A 15,150-nucleotide genomic window follows, 5' to 3' on the forward strand; every position below is an offset into this window, starting at 1 on the left:
CACGTTACCCGCGCCTTTGCCGCGTTTTTATATCAGCACACAAACATGGGCCAAAAAAAAAGATACAGGGCAACTCCCCTGGGCTGGAGTCGAACCAGCGATTTCTCGGTTTCATGTTGAGAACAATTACAGCCGAGCGCCTTAAACCAACTAGACGACCAGGGGCGTTTGGGTACCGGAAGCCCGGATTTAGTCGTCTATCACCAAGTGGCCGCGTTTCCTAAACTGGCATACATAGACACGACCATAGTATATGTGTTATTATAGCGATATGCCGTATAAAATAGAAGTAAATTAGAAGTACATAAAAGCTTCTTTAAAGAAAAAGAAACGGTAATAATAGTAACATTAAAATAAGGGGCGAGATTTAATTTTGGACCGCGTGGTCTAGGCGCGATGCAACTTCCAACCTTTCGCGTTCAACATCACTTTAAACCAGAGTCTAGCAGCCCATACACAATCCTCCATCAACCATATATTAATGCTGCGATAGAACTGCACAATCGTCTCAATCAACTATTCGAGGACGTTTTTGCCTGTTGAAAATGTCTCTCGTCGGATTTGGGCGCGTGATACGGGGACGTCTTTTCCCGCCTGCCAACCCTACCGGCTCCCTCGAAGGGAAAACCGTCCTCTTGACCGGTGGCACGTCCGGCCTAGGACTGGAAGCAGCAATAAAATACATAAACCTAGGCGTTTCCTCGCTGATCATCGGATGCCGCAATGCAGAGCGAGGAAACGACGCTAAGAGGATAATTGAAGAGAGAACAAAACATGATACAAACACCGACTCTAAAATCCAAATATGGCCGCTGGATATGGCCAGTTATCAGAGCGTCAAGACTTTCGTGGAGAGAGTGAACGATGAGATCCCCAGGCTTGATATCGCGTTATTGAATGCCGGGGGGATGCACAGGAAATATACCCTGACGCAAGACGGATGGGAGGAGACACTCCAAGTTAATGCATTGTCAACTGCGCTGTTGGGACTACTACTGCTTCCGAAGCTAAGGGCAAGTCGTGACCCCGTCACTGGCATGCCGGCGCATCTCACCTTGATCTCTAGCGGATCCTACAGACATGCGAAGGCCGAGGAGATACAGCCAGAAGGGGCCAGCAGTATCCTCCAACACTTGAATAGCGAAGAAGCATTCCGCGCCCACTCTCAATACAGAGCATCAAAGGTCCTTGTCGAATATACTGCAAAGAGCCTCGCAAATTTAACCCGCTGTGACGATGGGAAGGTGGAAGTGATCGTCAATTCTGCTTGTCCTGGGTACTGTCGCTCGGGGCTGGGTCGCGAGTACGACGCCTTGCACGAGCGCATGTTCGTTACCGTGTTTGAGCTTCTCTTCGGTCGAACGTCAGAGCAAGGCAGTAGAACCCTTGTGAGCGCAACGATGCTCGGTGAAGAGTCGCATGGGAAATGGTGGAGGAGTGATGAATATCCAGAGTAAGCTACATGATTCGTATTCCATATCTCGACCTTGGGGGGCAATTATTTACTACTATATGTGAAACTGACTGTTGCAGTATCTCCGCAACCCTTACCGGATCCAGAGAAGGGAAGATATTGCAAATACGAGCTTGGGAAGAGATTGTGGGGGAGCTCAAGCTTCGATCTCCCGAGGTTCAGCGGCTCACCTGATGGACAGAGTGACGACATCTGAAACGGTTTTGTGATCTATTCTTGTACCAATTTTCTCCTATCTTCTCTCATATCACCCTGTTTGCAGGATCGCTTCGTCGACTACCCTGACCGCCACGAGTTCACCTTGATTTTGTACTTATATTTCCTCCAATTACTGAAAGACCGAATCCTCCCTCTCTATTCCAAAAATAGATATCACAGGTCACTGAGAATAACACCATAGGACACAGTTAGGGCGATGTAAGCTTGATTGCCAAGTCCTTACTCGGTTGCTTGTGACCCCAAAGGTACGTCAATTCTGATCTGAGGCTGGCTTAAGCACTCGCCTCCCATGATTCCCTTTCAGCCAAGTCGCATATGCTAGCTGCTGGCTAATGCTGGCACACTCGAGGATCAGGGATCGAGAGCCAACCAAAGCAGGAAGGCGACACTCGGGAACCATCTCGATACGAAGTTATATAGTATCTGAGGTACGCGAGATGCGGTGAGCTCTGCATCCTGGCCAAATAAAAGCATCGGATATCGATAGATCCGGGGCATGGGAGAGTGAGCACAGGCTTGGCTTCCCACATAATCTAATCGTAGGGTATCCTCCCTTCCCCCTTGTCGTGGAAATCTGAGCTACAGAGGGGTAGAGACAAGGCTGCAACGCCGGATTTGATTGCTTAGTGGGACCATATCTTCCAAATCCCGAGGCGCGGGGGAATAGTTCCAAGCATTTTCAGGTGTTCGAAAGAGCTGAACCGATAGATAAGAACTCACATGATGCTGCATGATACTGTGACGGTCCAGGGTGTTCGACGTTGAAGGAGCTTAACGAGGTATGGTGTAGCCAATGAGTCCCCCTTCAGCGATGAGGCCCATGACGTGGATATCAAATCTGAAAGTCGAAAGCTAACTAGCTCTGTTCCTCCAGTTAGAGTGACGGAATTGTATCCGCTATGACGGCCAAACCAGAAAAAATATATGTCCACGAAATGATAGCTTGCGTTCGTGGTGCACTCGAATTGGCCTTCCGCCCTCTTCTTTGCAAGGACACGGAACCAAGGGGTCAGTGCACCATCCTATGGGCAGTTAACCGTCTATCCTCGCTGCCCCCATGATAGATTTCGCCCACGAGATCCCGTGGGACGTCCATCCGGAAAAAGTAATTAGGAGTCGGATGGAGGGGAGATGGCCGCAAGAGGCCGAGTTGTGCCAGAACCGTTTTAACCCAAGCATGAACCCTCGACAGGACCATATGGACGTTGTAGCTGCCAGGGATGCATTGCAGGGCCCCTGAGTCACGCCAACCCCGGTCGTTTTTTTTCGGTGTCAGCACTACCTCGTCAAGTGCTGAGGAAGGTATCCAATCTGGCTCAAAAAGTGGTGGTGTTCCTCGTCTCTCGCAGGGCAGGAGATCCAATTAGCTCCGGAGGATAATCCCTGACCTATTGACATGGAGAGGATGTGATGCAATCTGCGCATCACCTCAACCGTATACGAAGATATCAACTGAGCCCAATCAACCCCACGGGAGCAAACTGATCGGTTGGAAGAAGGGAGATAAAAAAAAAAAAAAGAAAAAGAAAAAGAATACGGGGATGTTCGCTGTCTGCTAAACCGGGCGAGGCGTCTATATCCTTAGTCTTGCGGTCAGCAAGGCTAAGCATTGCTGCTCAGATGTAGCCTTGTTTTGGTAAGTACATTGGCATTGCACATATAGCTGGAGCATCTCCGTCTCTCCGTGCAGCGCCCCTGTGTGGTCTGTCTTCCTCTGGAGGTCAGAAAGAGCCGAAAAAGGTCGCGAGAGAAGTTGGAGGCCATCGATGGCCCAACCACCCGGAACGCGCCGCCAAGCCAGAGCTTCCACCCAATATCAACGTCAACCGCAGAACTTCACGGCCTCGTCCTCGTCCCTCGCCGGCGCTTCAGCTGGACCGCTGGGAAACAGTCCGGCACACCCTCTGGCCGAGGGGAAAGTCGCTATTCCCCGTCTCCTGGGCGCGGTGCAGCAGCCGCCGGCTCCAGACCGGAATCGAGTGAATCATGCATGCGAACCATGCCGAAAACGCAAATCCAAGTGCGATGGTGTACATCCGATTTGCTCTCGTTGCAAGAACCAGGGAGTCGATTGCATGTATGCAGACGGGAAGCGAGAAAGGCTGAAACGGCAGGTTTTCTTCCTATTCCCTTTGTCTTTGTTTGAGGCACCGTCCCCAGCTGTCTGCTATGCGCTTACCGGCAAGCTGTCTTTATATCTTTCTAAAGAGAAGTTTAGAAATGCGCAAACGATGGCCATGAAGATAAGCGTGTATGAGAAACTCCTTACGAATCTCATGCCAAGCCAGAGTCCTGACATTCAGCAAGTTATTAGACATGCGCTGCTGGAGGCAAGTCGTTCCATCGTGTAACCGGAGGCTCCCCGTTCAGCAAATCCCATCCCCTTCCCCCCTGATGAAGTAGACGCCACTAACGCCGCCAACTAGAACTCTTCTCTAGCCGAGGAGGACGTCTCGATGTCAGATGAAAATTCTCCGCCTGCCGATCAGACGATTGAAGATGAAAATTCAGTGGTCTCTGCAGTTGCCTCTCCTCTACGAGGGTATTCTGGACGCAGAAAGCCAGTGGAGTGTTTAGGGGATGCTTCGACTGTCCGGTGGCTGGGCGCGCTTCTCGCAAAGCTGCATTCGCCAAATTTTATCTCTGAGGGTAAGGAAAGCCACCCAAGATAGCCGAACTAGATCCCCGCTAATACTCGGGGATTTGACAGCACATATCATGTCATTGGCCTCATATGAATTTTCTTGGAAGTTCGAGACCTCACTGAAGATAGATGAAGTCAATGAAAAATGCACTTATTTCTCTGGCGAGGTTGAACTGCCCCAACTGGCCATAATGGATGATGTGACCATGCTACCGCCCAAAGATGTTGCTGATCTCCTGGTAAATGCGTACTTCACCACGATCCATCCGCTGTTTCCCGTGCTCCCTAAAGTGAGGTTTCTATCCAGATATAACTCATATTACCACAACAGGAGCGATCCACTCACCGTTTACCCTTGGCTAGCTATCCTGAATATGGTGCTTGCTCTCGGGTCCCTGTGGGCTCGCTATACACATGTACCGACTGGTGAAGTAGAGGACCATGGCCTATACTGTGCTCGATCACAAGCCCTTGCACAAGGGATAGTTGATCCACGTACTTACCCTGGCACTTACCCTTCGATAGAGCCCATTCAACTTATCGCGATCAGAGGAATGTATCAGCTTGCCACTTACCAAGTTGCTGGGTAAATAAAATATTCTTTATACAAACCGAGGCCCAGTTTACACCCTATTCGGCTACTAATTGTTTTTGGTTGTCAATAGAGCGTGGGCTTCAGTTACCACGGGATTGAAGTTTGCCTATACACGAGCTCTGAGTCTGGCAAACTCCGGACTCGAGCCTTCCAACGAAACAAAACAGCTCGAGGCAAGGGTTTGGCATTCGCTTCAATCTTTGGAGCAGTTTCTCTGTCTTCTAGCAGGATTTCCGTCAGAGCTACAGGGTCAGCTGATCCATGCGAGTCAGCCTCAAGCTGGCCAACCTCCCCTTGCCAGCGGGCCCCCCTTGGCCGATTTTGATATACCGTCTGTCGCCTCGGAGCTGGAAATGTCCGCCGTCTACACTTTTGATGAAGAATTCCCGTCGAGCACGTTTATAGCAGGGCTCCGGCTAGACGAACTTGTAGGCGAGACGCTTGCTTCCCTATACGGCATCCAATCTCTCAACTACACCTGGGCACACACCCAACGCCTCATAGCTGACCTGGATAGCAAGCTAAATCGCTGGCAGGGAGCCCTCGACCCGGGTTTTCCTTACCCTCTACATCCAGTTGATATATGCTGTCCTCCCTCTGTGAGCGTGACTTATCTCTACCTCCGTTACAACAGCGCAAGGATACTTATCAATAGACCCGCACTCTGTGACCCTTCTGAATTAATGTTAACGATCCCATACCAATCCGAGGCATCTCGCCAGATGGATTTAGAAGCAGCAACTCGCTGCGTTTCTGCGGCTAGACAGATACTCCAGATACTCCCGTCTAACATGGATCTTGTCGAACTCCATGGCAAGACCCCCTGGTGGTGTATAGTTCACTATATCGTTCAGGCTAGCTGCATCTTAATAATGGAGATATCCCTCGATGAGCCTCATTTACCGTTGGAAATCGACGATCTCATCAGCAGTTCGGAACGAGCTATACGCTGGCTCTCGATTCTTGCCGGCACATGCGATTCTGCGAATAATGCATACATCTGCATAAGCAACCTACACCATCTTGCACTAGCAAAGCGCGAAAGAGCATCCCAAGAACAACTTTGAACGAAGCAATTCGATCATGATAGGTTAGACATTAAACATATTATACTCCCTACTTCCCCTTCTGATAACAATTGTTCCCCCCTTCTCTGCAGGATTTTTTACCTTTCCTTTTTTCTTTTTTCAGCTGTGGGATAATATTTTAATACCCCCTTGACGTTCAACACTACAGGCATTAATTACCATGGCTTTTCCTATCTTTGCGTTTGTTATTTTTTTTTTTTTTTTGCATTCCTGGCCGAGCATATATGGAAGGGGAAAGAGGGATACAGCAGAAATGACAAAGCTACAATTTTGACCACGTAATTATACTAACGTTTAGTTTATATTGCGCCTTGCCTCTCTTTTTCGAACGCGCCATATAATTAACAGGTATTCATAACAATATTTTAAAAGTCGTGGCTAATTCAAAAAACTCCCTCTTCCAAGTAAGTGCCCTCGCCCTGTCCTAGGCTACTCGTTTCATAACAAATGAAAGAATCAAAGTGTGTATCCGACGCTGGCTCCATAACCAAAAGAACGCATGCAACACCAAAAAACAGCAAGTCAGGCAAATAAGAATACTCCAGACCATCCGTCCCGTCCATCCCCCTGCTTTCCCCTGAGTCGTTCCTCTTCATATATAGAAATGTATATATAAACTTGAGAACCCTTAGCAAAACGCCAACAGCCCAGGGCCAGTTGCAGCACTGGACTGTCTATTACATAAAGCATTAACTGTAGAGAAGAGTAGAATGTGTTTGTCGGTCGGTCGGTCGCTTTTTAGATGAACACGCCTTCGCCGGATAAAGGAGCATGGAATGCACAGCCTAGGCCAGCCTCTTCGCCTAACTGTCTCAGTTCGGAGATTATCTGCTTGCGCGGAGAGCCATCGTCAGTAAGGGTGTCTTTGACGTGTATTATATATACGGTGAGGCCTTGTAGTGGTAGCGGGCGTGTGGTTCCGCATACAGATGCACGGAATCGAGGTTTCCCATCCGCCGCATCTTTGGCATGAGTGTCCATCGGATCTACCGATTCCCATTTACCCACCTCCGACTCGCAGAAATGGTAATTCACCGTCGTCTCCATCTGTTCCGTAGCTTGGCGGGTGTTGTGACCTGTTGGCAGCGCGTCGTCTGATTTCATCGATGGCATTGCAGGGGACAAGAATGGTGGCCTGCTTTCCTTCGACCTTGGGCTGAGCGGCACATTCAACAGCTCGCCTTGCGTTGGTAGATTCCCGCTGACCGATGAGGCGCGCTTTCGCTTCCTGGTTTCGCCCTTATGCGGTTTCTGAGAGTCAAGGACCTTGCCAGCTAATACCTCTAGCTCGGCGATGAGATGGCGAGGACATAGGTGGCCGTACAGCGCGTTATCTTCTACCGAGTCACTGTATGAGCATTCGATGAAGATCGCGCGCAGAGAGCCTTCACTGATCTTTGGAGCTGCGGTTTCCCAGACTCTCTCGTTTCGGGGTTCTAGGGAGATGGAGTCGGGCTCGATGTCTCCGAATATTATTATCTCTGAGCCTGTGAGGTCGTCACGGATGAAAAAGGCAGAGCTTTCGACTGTAGCGTAGGTGCTGTCCTTCCCGTTGGCACTGAGAGATAACTGTTGTTGCGCTTGAGTGGAAGGCGAGTATGATCTGACGATGTCAGAAAACGGCCCATGAATACAATGCGGAGAATAGATCAACTTACCGGAAAGACGATGCATCGATGGAAACCCGCCGGGAAGGCAGTAGTACCGGTTCAGACATGAAGACCGTACTTTCAGCCCGATGATGCTTCTCGGTCTCTGGATTGTAACGCTGTCTACACCTCCCATGGCTAACACCCAGACACTTTGTAGTAAGTCCGTCACTGGCCTTGACATATCCCTTTGCCGGGCCTCGACCAAGTCGCTGATTGCCACCATCAACCAGCCGCTGGTAGGTGATCAGGCCCGCACCACCGTCTTCATCCGACAAGTTCGGCCACGTTATATCGTTGAAGAGATGGTTCTTGAGCGCCGCGATGGTCGAGGGCAGTGCGGCGACCGTCTTTGGACCGGACTCGGCTTCGACCGTAGGCGTGTTCATGGCCAGACCCGAGACATGATCTAGATGCGGATGCGTGATGAGGACGCCGGATAGGATGTCTCGAAAGATATGCGCCGCGTTCGCTTCGGCGGTTAAATGGGGCAGTTCGAGACTCGCAAAGGGGCCGGAGGAGACTATTCTTCTATCATTATCGAGTTCGGTTGGCGAGTTGTTTTCGAGAATGCGAATGATGCCAGATAGCAGTGTGCCGGCATCGACGGCCACGACAGAGCTTTTGGCCCATTTTGTAGCTACCGATCGAACGAGTAGGCCCGTAGCTGTGTCTTCCCTGGGTCCTCCCGAAGCTCCCTATCCATCGTCAGAACATGCGATCGTAATGTGGAAGTGGTCAAATGTGGTCAAATGTGACAATGCGACGAGGCTGACTCCAGTCCACCAACTCACCAGGACGATAACGTGAAAGACATGTCTGTCTGCCGCCGTGTTTCCGTTCCCGAGTATCATTTTGCTAATGGATGATTTTTTGCGAGCTCGAGGCATCAGCAACCGTAGGGATTCCGTCCGAGTAAATCCCGAGACTCTCGTATGCGACTCTCAGAGCATTATATTCCTGTCCTCCGCCAGTCTCCAGTCCAGTCTCCAGTCCAGTCTCCAGCTCCAGCTCCAGTCTCTTGTCTCAAGTCTCCACTCCCTGTCCCAGTTGACTAGACTATGATGTTATACCGAGGGTGGCTCGGTTCACGGTTTGCGACAGCGGACGAAGGGAAAGGTGACGATATGCGCCGGGCAAGAGTTGGGCAAAGCAGTTAACAAAAGAATAGCGCTATTTTCGAGTCCGGTGGCTTCATGCACGAATCCTCGCGGGCTCGACCGGTCAGACTGCTGCGGTCTCGTTTCCAGCTCTTTGTCCGGTCTTGTTTTCTTTATCTGTATGCGCCTGGAGGATCGAGATCGGCCAGCAGGTCGAGGCAAAGTTATACGGACCGGCGTCAAACGGACATCTGTCAGTGACTTAGAGTCTCTTAGTCACGGCCAGAGGCGATAACCAAGACACTAATATTCGCTTGATGAGGAGGATGCTGGTGATGATGATGTTAGCTAGTTAGCTGGCCGTTATGTGATATCGATGCTGGAGGTCGCCGAGTAGGAGGTCCGGACAGGAATCCGTACGGGCTAGGAATGCATTATAGATAAGTGTGATCCTGCAATTAAAGAAGCAACGCATGACCAGCATCGTATTTGGGCCAGAGATAGAGCGATGACGGTGGCTAATGTATGCTCTAGCGCTTTGCGGGATAGCCTGCTGTCTGAGAGCATATCCACGAATATATAGACCAGGATGGCCTGTCGTTCAAACGAACCGGTGGATCGCGGCAATAAGGCTGTCAGATATACAGGGTACAGGTTCAGGGAGAAGAGTACTATTCGATTCACCTTCGGCATCTCAACTAATTACATCCATCTGGCTCGATATAAACGCAAAGCACGGTTTTAGGGGGAGAGACGTAGAAAGCATTTCGTGCGTGGCAGGGAAACATAAGACTGACAGCAACTGTACCGGACAAGGAGATGGAAGTAGCAGAACAAGAACAGGACGAGGAATAACATAAGCGATAGATATAGGTAAAGATTTCCTATGCAACTGGTTGGCTGGCCGCTGACTGGCAGAGAGGCGAAAAACAACAAAAGAAAAGAGATACTTGTCATAGGAGGGGGACGGGAAGACAAGATATGAATGGAGACTGATTTTGCAAGGGAAGAAGACTTGAAAGACTGACTTGAAAGAGATGAACGCCAGGGGAAGATGATAGAAACCGCACCCGCACCGAGATATGAAAAGGACAAGAAAGGAGGCCGCACCCGCACCGCACCGAGTTCCGTCCAGATTAAATGAATCGCTAATTGGCAGAACGAGAGGGAATAAAACTGACAGGGAAGAGTATAGGAAAGGGATATGTAGATAGGTAGACTGTACTAGGACCGAGGCGAGGAGAGTATCAAGAAGAGCTATTCTCTCTCTCTCTCGCCCTCTCTCGATCTCTCTCCAGGCCTTCACGCACGGCGGCGTCGTAGCTCGGGATAGGCGGCACCTCGCCGGTAGAGTGAGCAGTGCCGGGCTGGCCAGCACCTGTCCGCATACCGCACGGCGGAGAGTGGCCTGGGCTACGGTACTCTGGCGGAGGAACGTCGTCTACCGGCTGCCTGGTGGTGATGCTGACATTGACCTGGGTATTCGGATGGTCGTTCGTTTCAGTGGACGCCTCGGAGCCAGCAGGCAGATCTGGATTGGACGCTACATGAGGCAGCGGACCAAGCGAGATATCTGTTGGCGTCCTGACGGGTGCCGTTGGTGCCTGTGTAGCAGCATGTAGATGTCCGCGCAACGTTCCACTCCGCGTTCGTGCATGAACCTGCGAATTATGCTGCTGGTGAGCATGATGGACGTATTCCGGATGCCACCACTGCTGGGCACTCTGGCTGCTCTGTCCCTGGCCCTGGCCGGCGTCGTTCTGGCTGCCGGCCTCGAGTAGGATACTCCCCTGCTCGCTCCCGTACGGTGGCGGAGGGGCCAAACTACCCGTCATCGGCGCGAGACCCCACTTCTTCACATTAGCTTCGATGAAGACGAAGCCCATCTGGCCGAAGTTAACGTGGACGGTGGCTGGACCGTTGGCGCCGACGGTAGGGAAGAAGTTCTGCGATCGAAGGCCGTGGGCGACGTCGTCCAGCCGCTTGCCGTTGCGGGTGAAGAAGATGGTGCCGCTGCGGGGCCGGTAGCCGACGCCCACGACGTCTCCCTGGACGTAGGCAGGTCCGTAGGATGTAGGGTTGAAGGGCTGGTTGTGTCTCCTGTGGCCGGTGGACTGGTATGCGACGGACGACTTGTGGAAGCCTGCCGAGTATTAGCATGATATAATAAGTTGACAGGCGGGATATATTGACAGGTGGGTACATACCTGGTAGTCTAAAGAGCGGATACGGCTTTGTAGTCATGCCGATGCTGAGGAGGGTGGTCTCTGGTTTATCGTATATCTTTGCTTCCCAGTAGTAGACGTCGTTCTGCTTGGGGACGGGCAGGTTGCTCTGCACGCCACACTCGGAGTCGAAGAACTCGATCTCCGTCCGTCCCTCGACGAAACAGTTGGCAATTTCCAGCTCCGGCTCGAACTCCCACGCCGACACTCCCTTTTCCTGGATCGCGAGGAACTGAGAGAGCGATATGTCCGTCTGCATCGTCTCGGGGGGGTTTGCTTGCACGAACGCTGCGCCAGTTAGATCCGTAACCCCATCTATATAAATCGAAGAGAGACATACCCTTTGCCCTAAAATATTCGGCAGCCTGCAGTTCATCCATGTTCTCCAGCGCTTCGGCCTCTTCTCTGGCAAACTCCTGCTCGTCGTCGTACTCGCCCGGCCTGCCGATGCGGTCCAGCAGGATGCGTCCACGCTGGGTATATCTGAAGAAGAAGAACAGCGCGAGGATGAGGATGGCGACTCCAGCTGATCCAAAGGCAGAGAGCAGCCCGATCAGTATCCCCTTGCCTGTGCCATCACTGCTGCCGCCGCCGCCGCCGTTGGGGATGCCGTTGCCGCTGCCTGGCGGTATGCCAACGACCTGCGTGTTGCCAGCCTCGAAGGGCTGCTGGCGTCTCATCTTTGCGAACTGGTCGTCCGTCAGTTGCGGGCGGACATTGTTGAAGAGGAAGTGGTCGAGAGGCAGCTGGTTGAGGGCGCTGGTGGTCGTCGATGTCGCCGTCGTGGTAGTTGTAGTCGTGGCTGTCGATGTCGATGTTCTGGTGACGGTCCTGGTTGAGACAGCCCTGGGGGGCCTGGCGCGGACTCTGAGGAAGCGGGAGGGAGCGGGCGACTGGGACGAGGACGAGGAGCGGGATCTGGTGTAGTCTGGTCGCATCTCAGCTTGTAGACATGCCCTTCTTGCGTAGATGTCGAGGTCGAGGTCGAGTCGAGAGTTGTAGATGAGTATCTCGGCGTCGGCGTTACTCAGCCTTGCCTCTTACCTAACACTACCTTTAACTAACTCTTACCTACCTTTAACTACCTTTAACTAAATAACTCTTACCTATCTTTAACTACCTTTAACTAACTCTTACATCTTTAACTAACATCTACCTCATTAACTAACTCTTGCCTATCTCTCCCTATCTCTCTCTTCTACTCCAAGACACTCCTGTTTCACCTGGCCTCGACGTAACAGGACCACAGGCCCCTAGTTGATCGCCAGAGTTTGGCCCCTACATCGCCTGTACGGTTACTATTACCCGTTACTATATACCGTACTCTGTCGCGAGTATTTATATACTGGCTATTAATAGTCCATCAAGCCACGGCGCCAGGATCGCGGCCGACGTCATTACTCCGCGCCACTGACATAATTCGTTTCATGTCTTGCTGAGGATGTATCTGAGTACAGTCTGGAGATGCTATCTAAGAATTATCTGCTTCATGATAGCTAGAGTTGCAGTAATAGCATACTGGAGATGGAGCCATATTGAGACATGAGAAAGACGCATACAAGACAGATACGAGATAACAGTAGTGAGACGATATATAGAGGAGATATAGTAAGAGAATAATAGATAATAGGAGAGAAGATGAACCTCTAAGCTGAATGGTAGTCAAGTACTATATAATAACCAATGGGTTTATCTACAAACACAACGTCATCTCTTCACCTCGACGATTGACATGGTTATAATATCGTGATAGTGGCTGATCATGTAGTTATGACTATCTGAGATCGCCGACTTGGCCTCGACAACCTCAAAGATGGCCTCCTACTCGATCGCAGTCTCGGTCGAAGGCACCAGCATCGACAAGTATCCAGGTAAGATCTCTCCTCCGTCTCGATGACGCCGCTGACACTCGCACAGCAAAGCAGCATGCCCGCCGAGTCGCTGCCCGCCTCTCCTCGCGCGACGCCCTCATCTACCTGCCCGGCCAGCAGACGGTGCTCTCTGAAGACTCAGACCAGGCCACACACTTCAAACAGCGCCGCTACTTCTTCTACCTTACAGGCGTCGTCGAGCCAGACTGCCATGTCACCTACGACGTCGCCGCGGACAGACTGACGCTCTACGTGCCGGACTTTGACTTCAAGCGGACCATCTGGACGGGGCCGACGCTGGGTGTAGACGAGGCCAGGCAGAGGTATATCACTTTGTTAACTAGTAACGAGATACATGGCTAACGGTGCAGGTATGATGTTGACCGGGTGGAATACTTCTCTTCGCTGGAGGGTGACGTGCAGAGATGGACTGCGGATAATCCGTCGTCTCTCGTGTATATACTGCACCCAGACCAGAGACCAGTTACTCCTCTGACGGTGGCTTATCGGTATGATCAAAAGTCGCTCCAGCATGCGATGGATGCGTGCAGAGTGATCAAAGACGAGCACGAGATCGGTCTCATCCAGCGCGCCAACGATGTCTCTGCGGCCGCTCACAGGGCTGTCCTCTCGCGCCTACGCCATATGAAGAACGAGGCCGAGATAGCTGGCATCTTCATCGACGTGTGTCTCTCCATGGGCTCAAGGGGCACAGCGTACGAGACTATCGCTGCCTCGGGAGCCAACGGTGCGACACTACATTATACGCACAACAACGAACCGCTGGCCGGTCGACAGATGGTCGTGCTCGACGCCGGCTCTGAATGGCACTGCTATGCAAGCGACGTCACCCGGTCGTTCCCCATCCCTTCACTCTCGCATCACATACTGGGCGACGACAGCAGCAGCAGCAGCAAGAGTCCCTGGCCCAGCCGCGAGGCAGAACAGATCTACTCGATCGTCCAACGCATGCAAGAAGAATGCATCAGCCAGGTGAAAGAGGGAGCCCTCTTCTTCTCCATCCACCAACACGCTCACTCCATCGCTCTACACGAACTTCTAAAGCTAGGCATCCTCCGTATCCCGCACGGCGCAACCAAATCCGACCTCGTCAAGGCAGAAGTGACCGCCCTCTTCTTCCCGCATGGCCTAGGCCACCATCTCGGTCTAGAGGTGCACGACGTCTCACCAGATAGCGGCACGATACCACTTACATCTCAGTGTCTGGACGGCCTGATGAGCGTCACCGAGCATCGGCCGCCGTGTACGCTGTCTGCACCGCCGCTGGCGTCGGGCATGGTCATCACCGTCGAGCCGGGCATCTACTTCAACAAGCTGGCGATCGAGCAGGCAAAGGCCGACAGACACAAGCCCGGTGCAAAGGGTAGGTTTGTAGACTTTGACGTGGCCGAGCGGTATCTCGACGTAGGCGGAGTAAGGATCGAGGACGACGTCTTGGTGACCAGGGACGGGAGCAGGAATCTCACCACCGCGCCCAAGGGGAGGGAGATGCTCAGCATCATCTACAGTTAGATACCCTATCGCTATTATTTTTTATATCTGAGTCGAGAAATGTACCCACTAGAGTATCTACCGGAAGCAACCCTATTCGCTTACATCGAAGCAATGGACTAGCGGTGTTATCGCAGTGGCCAATAACATATATCGTCATTGGGCATTTATGCATCTCGTATAGCCAATGTAGATTCATCTATGGAGTACAGCTAAGTTTGAGATAAACGCCAAGTAGATATCAAGGAAAGGTCATCAAATGGATTTTCTAAAATACATGTATGCAAGGTCATAAATACTTTTATTTTTTTTTTTGAAGAAAAAAAGACCTTCCCTGTCCTTGCCGTGCCGTTTACATACAATTCCCAACCCATTGCCAGTACCAGTACAAATTTGCCCATGCTATGCCGTCGCTTAAAAAGAAAGTAGTCATCATATCCCATCTTCACTGCTTTACTCGTCAGGTCGATGCCAGTACCAAACCATGAACCCAGCCGTAGCCCTGGAGCTCAAGCACGCAACGAACGCGGATCCGTTCAAGCTACGTGCGAGCTCATCAGGGCTGTGGCGTGCGTGCTGTCGGTGCTGGTCGAGGGTTCGGTGGAAGGGGCCGTGAGTAGACCAATCCGGCCTGCCAGGCCTTCATTGCTGCAAGTCATAGTCCCGTCCAAGGAGCTCGGGTCATCGTATGCGTAGATATTTGATTGAGGTGGGTGGTGTAGAGAGGAGTAGAGGACCCATGAATGAATAAGTAGAGAGTCCAGCTGGAGAAG

The 15,150-nt window shown here is 51.6% G+C and overlaps 5 protein-coding genes across 5 annotated transcripts; 3 read left to right on the top strand and 2 right to left on the bottom strand.

The window, feature by feature from the left end:
* Positions 1–545: 545 nt before the first annotated feature.
* On the top strand, positions 546–1,648 carry GIQ15_04018 (WW domain-containing oxidoreductase; the record flags this gene model as incomplete). Its single annotated transcript, XM_033551435.1, has 2 exons — positions 546–1,453; positions 1,534–1,648. 2 exons carry the CDS (start codon positions 546–548, stop codon positions 1,646–1,648), a joined length of 1,023 nt encoding a protein of 340 aa, XP_033405165.1.
* A 1,811-nt stretch (positions 1,649–3,459) lies between these two features.
* GIQ15_04019 (uncharacterized protein) lies at positions 3,460–5,999 on the top strand (the record flags this gene model as incomplete). The annotated part of the gene is made up of 4 exons (XM_033551436.1): positions 3,460–3,999; positions 4,120–4,342; positions 4,404–4,923; positions 5,003–5,999. The coding sequence occupies 4 exons, from the start codon at positions 3,460–3,462 to the stop codon at positions 5,997–5,999; spliced, it is 2,280 nt and encodes a 759-aa protein (XP_033405166.1).
* A 759-nt stretch (positions 6,000–6,758) lies between these two features.
* On the bottom strand, positions 6,759–8,523 carry GIQ15_04020 (uncharacterized protein; the record flags this gene model as incomplete). The annotated part of the gene is made up of 3 exons (XM_033551437.1): positions 6,759–7,623; positions 7,679–8,367; positions 8,464–8,523. The coding sequence occupies 3 exons, from the start codon at positions 8,521–8,523 to the stop codon at positions 6,759–6,761; spliced, it is 1,614 nt and encodes a 537-aa protein (XP_033405167.1).
* Positions 8,524–9,467: 944 nt separating this feature from the next.
* GIQ15_04021 (endosome protein) lies at positions 9,468–11,932 on the bottom strand (the record flags this gene model as incomplete). The annotated part of the gene is made up of 4 exons (XM_033551438.1): positions 9,468–9,571; positions 10,160–10,912; positions 10,977–11,282; positions 11,335–11,932. The coding sequence occupies 4 exons, from the start codon at positions 11,930–11,932 to the stop codon at positions 9,468–9,470; spliced, it is 1,761 nt and encodes a 586-aa protein (XP_033405168.1).
* An 875-nt stretch (positions 11,933–12,807) lies between these two features.
* On the top strand, positions 12,808–14,398 carry GIQ15_04022 (putative Xaa-Pro aminopeptidase; the record flags this gene model as incomplete). The annotated part of the gene is made up of 3 exons (XM_033551439.1): positions 12,808–12,865; positions 12,912–13,188; positions 13,237–14,398. 3 exons carry the CDS (start codon positions 12,808–12,810, stop codon positions 14,396–14,398), a joined length of 1,497 nt encoding a protein of 498 aa, XP_033405169.1.
* Positions 14,399–15,150: the final 752 nt, after the last annotated feature.

Source organism: Arthroderma uncinatum (assembly GCF_011692745.1).
Source record: "Arthroderma uncinatum strain CBS 119779 chromosome Unknown scaffold3, whole genome shotgun sequence".
Classification (NCBI taxonomy): domain Eukaryota; kingdom Fungi; phylum Ascomycota; class Eurotiomycetes; order Onygenales; family Arthrodermataceae; genus Arthroderma; species Arthroderma uncinatum.